At 36.0% G+C, this 5,786-nt stretch overlaps 1 protein-coding gene across 1 annotated transcript; it reads right to left on the reverse strand.

Annotated features, from left to right (window-relative positions):
* Positions 1-1,615: 1,615 nt before the first annotated feature.
* On the reverse strand, positions 1,616-5,786 carry LOC104908828 (dual specificity phosphatase Cdc25). The gene is made up of 3 exons (XM_010697990.3): positions 5,541-5,786; positions 5,318-5,456; positions 1,616-2,022 (listed from the first exon to the last, which is right to left on the reverse strand). Exons 1-3 carry the CDS (start codon positions 5,621-5,623, stop codon positions 1,852-1,854), a joined length of 393 nt encoding a protein of 130 aa, XP_010696292.1. The 5' UTR covers positions 5,624-5,786; the 3' UTR covers positions 1,616-1,851.

The following is a 5,786-nucleotide window of genomic DNA, read 5'->3' on the forward strand; positions in this document are numbered from 1 at the left end:
TCAAAGCAAACTAGGATCAAATTCGTACTGTATTCCCATCCAGTAGGATCCGCAGGGAGTCGCAAATTTTGGTGTAAAAACAGTTAAGACTAGTTTCAACCCAAGATTTTCGGTACATGTTAAAATCTCTATTCACTAAACTCGTTGGAAGTCACTTTTTCTTTTCTTCATAAAATCTGTATGTATGGTTTGATCCGAATTTAAGACATTGTCTGAAGATTTTCATTGGAGTAAGTACTTGACAGTTGACATGTGTTGAAAAACTACACAATTGAACTTTCTGCTTAAGTGATAAATCTTAGGACATGTAATCCATTCAAGATATTTTTCTCTCTAACATCATCAAGGACACATGATTGAACCTGTGTTATTCCATTGTTTTGCGGAAGCCAATCAAAGTTACGGCTTTTTTTGGCCAACTTTGATATTACTTAGGGGTCGTTTAGTTCACTATTTTTGGGTTTCAAAAAATAAAATCAATTACCGATTCCCTTTCTTCTTGTTTGGTTCAACCCTCATCAATCCCTTACCATTATTGATGGTAATGGATTCTTCCAATTTGTTACCTTACCTCCCATTCAAGTAACAAAATCCATTACTTGAAGTTAATGGTTACCTTTCATTTCCATTCCTTGACTTGAACCAAACACTCAATAAAGGTAACTAGTTTTGTCAACCTTTTCCCTCCTCTATTTGTATCCATTCCCTTTCCATTTCATATCTTAAACCAAACGACCCCTTAGTTTATTTCAAATACTTTGAACATCTGAAACTCCCATTAGTATTAGTAAAAGCAAAATTATTAAAGTCACTTAAATAACTTTAAAATTCAACTAAGAGTTTCAAGCTACTAATTCCACATAATCAAACACCATTTTGCTCATAACTTAAGGTCAAAGGAATACAAGAAATTTCAATTAATCAAAAATCATCTTGGAGAGCTGGCAACAAATATTTTTGTCTTTTGAACAGATCTTCCATGTCTGGCCCAAACTTGCAAGCCTGTATGGAAACAAGTTGAAACTATTGTACGTATAAACAACATTATTTTTTAAGAAAATTGTCAGAAACTTTTTAAATATAAATTTTTACAAGAAACAACCTTTTAAAAAAAATTGCAAAATAAAACCTCAAAAAGAAAATATTTTGCCAGATATAACCTTGACCCATTTTCCGACGTTGATCAAGCATTTTTCAATGTTGACTTACTAAAACCAAACATGTGGAGGACACGTGAATTGCATCTCTTATGTTTCAACTCTTTCTTTCTCCATTTTTCAACACTGACCAAATATTTTCCGACATTAAATTCATCAGTATATGAAGAGTAATGGGGTTGGAACATAAGAAATGTGTTGCATATTTGGTTTTAGTGAATCGAAGCCGCAAAATACTTGCTCAATAAATGGGTTACAGTTGTTCCTTGCAAAAAAAAAAATTAAGGTCTTATTTTGCCAGATTTTTTTAAAAGGTTATTTCTGGCAAAAACATGTATTTAAAAGATTGTTTGACACTTTCCTATTTTTTTAGGCATATTTGGAGAAACTGATGGGGGGAAAAAAAATCTCAAACAGAATATAAGAATTATAGAGATGCTAACAAAATAGACAAATAGTTCAAGAGCAAGACTGTAGGAGCACTACTAATTTAGAACTGCCGGAGTCTCCTACCATTTCAATCCGGGATGGAACAGCTTTCCGCGTTACAATTATCGTTTTTTTAGGTAAACTGAAAATAAAAAACTGTAAGCAATGACAGTATAGTTTAGTTAACATTCACAAAAGCTTTATACCAGTGAGCCAGTAACCATAAGACTGATAGGTTAAGAATATGGCGACTTAGAAGTTAATGCTACACAATTTCAGCCTTGCAGGGATTATCAGTGCAGTGACAAACAGGTCTACCTGAAGCTTCCCATCCATTAAAGCCACGTTCTAAAACCAATATATTTTTAATTCCAGCAGCTTGAGTTGTGTCAGCAAGATATTCTGACAGCCTCCGCGCACATTTTGGGCCTCGAACCTAAAGACCATATTAGAAGATTAATTAGCTAGTTCTGACACCTCTTCTTGGAGATCATACCAGCAGAAGTTGAAGAACAAGGTATAAAACTTGTAGATTATCTTTTGGATATGCAACTAAAGTCATTTAACATAACAAGCCAACTTTGACTATCTATTCTCGTATACAAGCAGAATCTGATCTACTATTTTCTACCTGCCTTCGACATTATTGTTTCACACATAGAAAGAGTTGATAAATCAAACATATAGCTATCCAATTACGACTCGAGAATACGAAAGACAGGATTAGAGATAAGGTTAATGCAGCTATACGACAGTTTATCCTCCCTGAAAAGAGTCACTTGTAAGTACTAATCATTTTCCAGATCCTGTACAAGGGAAGTAGGGAACACCATGATGCTCAAATTTTAGTTCAAAAAAGTAGTGCCTTATTCTTTTCCTCATTTTCTTTTTCTTTTTCTTTTTTCTGTTTGGGGAGGAGGCTCTAGCACATGATCTGGAGAATTCCCGTTCAAGCATTTCCAAATCTACAGTATCAAATAGATATTTTCGTGCAAAGTGCATGATAGCCTCCTGAATCCACCCCAATATTTGCCTTACACAGGGTATGGTGCAGGTGCTGGGAGGAAACAAGGGCCATAGCCTGCCCGGATGACAAATACTATGAGAGACACATGAAATTCTCATTCATTGGGTGGGGAGAGCAGCAAACAGCTGAGCACCCCTCAACTTTCAAATGCCAAATTAGATTAATCAACATCAAATCATTTCTATAACAATCAAAAACCTTACAATCAAGTAGGAGGATCAGAAAATACTGCCAAGGAAACTTTTGAGGTGCTCCTATAAAGTGGAGACTTCTAACTTTAGAAACTTCCGTTCACATTTCAGGGCAGGGATAATTATGTGTCTCAAAAGCACACTCTTAGTATGGATCAGTAAACTTGCTCTTTCTTTTCAATATCACCCTTCTGATGGACCACAGAAGCCACGTACCTTAAAGCAACTGTTTTGATTGTCTTCTTGCTTTTTAAATCCTTATAGAAGTCTATTTCTACCATCAAAAACTGTCTTAGAGGGCTAGAGACTTAGAGCACAAATCTGCATATTTCAGAAAGTTTTGTCTATTTCTCCGCCCTTCAACATATTAAGCACTATCTTCAGATAAAGTAGCATCCAAACCTAAATCCCATGAAAGTCACGCTTCTATAGACCCTAAACACACTTCTCTAGCTCGCAAGATAGAAACTGAAATGAGCAAGAAACTCAAGCACATAGCCCTCTGCAATTTGAACCCTAATAAATTTTCTTGCTGAAATCAATAAAACACCCCATAAAAAATTCTCTTTTTCTTTCTGCACTTTCTGAAAAATATATATAATCCAATCTTTTGTTCTTGACTTCCAAAGGTAAAGGTTATATCTCAAACGTCTTTATGATACTCTATATTTTCTTTGGCAGCTACAAAAAAATAAAAAAAAATAATAGTTGACCCCTGACTAAAATAGTCAAGTTATGGGCTAAAACAGCACAGTTCATAGGCAGCTGAGGCATTACCATCATTACTCCAAACTATGATGGTAAACCTGACTGATGCAAGTAGCATCAAGGGTAGACTCAAAATATGAACCAAGCTGTTCAGTCGTCAATTTCCCGAACAAAACTGATTTATCTGGTTTAAAAGCAACTTAATAAGGAAGGCTGCAGCACCAAGGAAATGCTTGACAGAAGTTTGTTTACTCATCAAATTTGATTAGCCTTACTGAACTAGAATTATATATTCATTGAAACAATTGAAAAATCAAAGTGCTTGGATATTAAATAAGCTAAGCTTTATGAAGAATTTTTGATTCACTAAATAACATGTTTTGTGTATCAAGTAACAGAAAGCAAGAAGCATAAGAGCCAAACTGATCAAGTCCATCAGGCAGTGGAGTCATCAATTTCCCCAAAAGTAAGTGCTTATTTTGGTTTAACAAGATTATAAAGGAATACCAGGACAGGACCAGAAGTCTTCACAAGTCACAATGTCCACCTAATTTCATAATCTTTCTTTCTTTTGATAAGTACTAAAGGATATAACAAAGAGAGGCCAAGGGGAAGTGACCTATGTACAAAGGAGGGCAAGGGACAAAAAAGCTCTAGCTCTTGAACTATCATGGAGCAATTTATCTACAATTCCTTAGTTAGACAGACTTATTAGCTCTATAAACCCCAAATCAATGGCTTTCAGGTTCGTATACATAGTAATAGTGGTATAAAGTCCAGCTGATCAAACTCAAACTTCAAATGAAAGGTTATCAGCGTGCAGTATGGTTCTTTAGTCAGGTCGTGCACTTGTATGATTGTATCTACTACTCTCTCCGTCTTTTTTAGTTGCTATATTTTACCATTTAGACATGTCTTTTTTTAGTCGCTACATTTGCCAAATATTTTACTTTTAGTATGTGGTACCCCATATTATTTACCTTTATACCCTTACTTTTGTCTTCATCACCCAAAAAGACAACTACTATATGCTTTATTGCTCTACTTTTCAATGGTCCCCAGATCTTTCCTTTCTTGGTCTGTGTGCTAAAGTTAATGTAGTAACTAAAAAAGACGGAGGGATTACAAGAAGGCGTGTCTCATGCAATACGTAATCAAGTGTAGACGGCTCTTTGTGTTGTAAACGACGAACTATGAGTAAACCCACCTTACTAAACCTGGCACAGTAAATCCTCTCAGTTGTTTCACAACTCATAGCTCACAGAATACTGAAACAACCAAGAGAATTTCAATTAGTATCACAAAACCTATCCCCTATGTTACTCGAACGCTTCAATTTTCCTAAAGCACCCATGTCGGATCCTCAAAACTTAAAGACATGGATACGCATAATTCAACACTTCATTTTGGGTGAAAATCATGGAGAATTCTCATCAAGTGGTTGAGTAGGACACTTAAATACGTACTGTGAGTTGTGACATATTCCGTGTCGGTCCATTGCATCCGACATGGGTAACCCAAGTCGGACTAATACAGCCTTCCCCTTCCCTTCCCTCTCTCTTCCCCTCTCTCTCTCCATAACTTCTTACCAGCAAAAAAAGGAACCACAATCAAACACTCCAAATTCTCTATTTCATATACCAATACTAAAGAAAACGCTACAAAAAGATCATTATTCCACATATGAATACAGAATACATCAATTAAATTCTTATCATATAATACGAAGAACACTATGGTAATTTACTAACAATGCTTACAATCCATAACACAGAAGAATCAGAAAAGAGGGGAAATTAAATAACCTGGCTAAGAGCGCAGTGAAAGACGAGAGTATCTTTGCCTTGAACTTGTTGAATAAGATTAGGAATTTTATCCAAAAAAGTGTCACTAGAGAAATGGAGGGAACCAGCTATATGCCCATCATAGCTTCTTTCATCATCCCTACGATTATTTTTGGATAAGCGAAATTGATGGATTTTGATTTGGATAAAAAATGAGGAGAGAGAAAAAAAAAAAAAGTGTTACCGGACGTCGACGATGGCGATGTTAGGGTGGCGCTTGAGGGATAGAAGCTGGGAGCCGGTGATGTAGGAGAGTGCGCGTGCCATTACTACTTGGTTTGGTGCTGCTGAATTGATGAATGTTTCTCCTCAAGGGCCAAGGCTCAACCTCACCTCAACTCACCCCTCAATACTCAATAGTCAATCACTCAATCCCTTTTTGTAGGAAATAGGAACTTTTCTTATTCTTGCCGATGGGCGATGGGGACTC

This window comes from Beta vulgaris, chromosome 7 (assembly GCF_026745355.1).
Source record: "Beta vulgaris subsp. vulgaris cultivar EL10 chromosome 7, EL10.2, whole genome shotgun sequence".
Lineage (NCBI taxonomy): Eukaryota > Viridiplantae > Streptophyta > Magnoliopsida > Caryophyllales > Amaranthaceae > Beta > Beta vulgaris.

Excerpts from the sequence above, each read along its gene's own strand:
- LOC104908828 (XM_010697990.3), bottom strand. The coding sequence starts at position 5,623 with ATGGCACGCGCACTCTCCTACATCACCGGCTCCCAGCTTCTATCCCTC. Across the intron at positions 5,457-5,540 it reads ATCGCCATCGTCGACGTCCG|GGATGATGAAAGAAGCTATG; the intron begins GTAACACTTTTT and ends AAATAATCGTAG. Across the intron at positions 2,023-5,317 it reads TTCACTGCGCTCTTAGCCAG|GTTCGAGGCCCAAAATGTGC; the intron begins GTTATTTAATTT and ends TATGGTCTTTAG.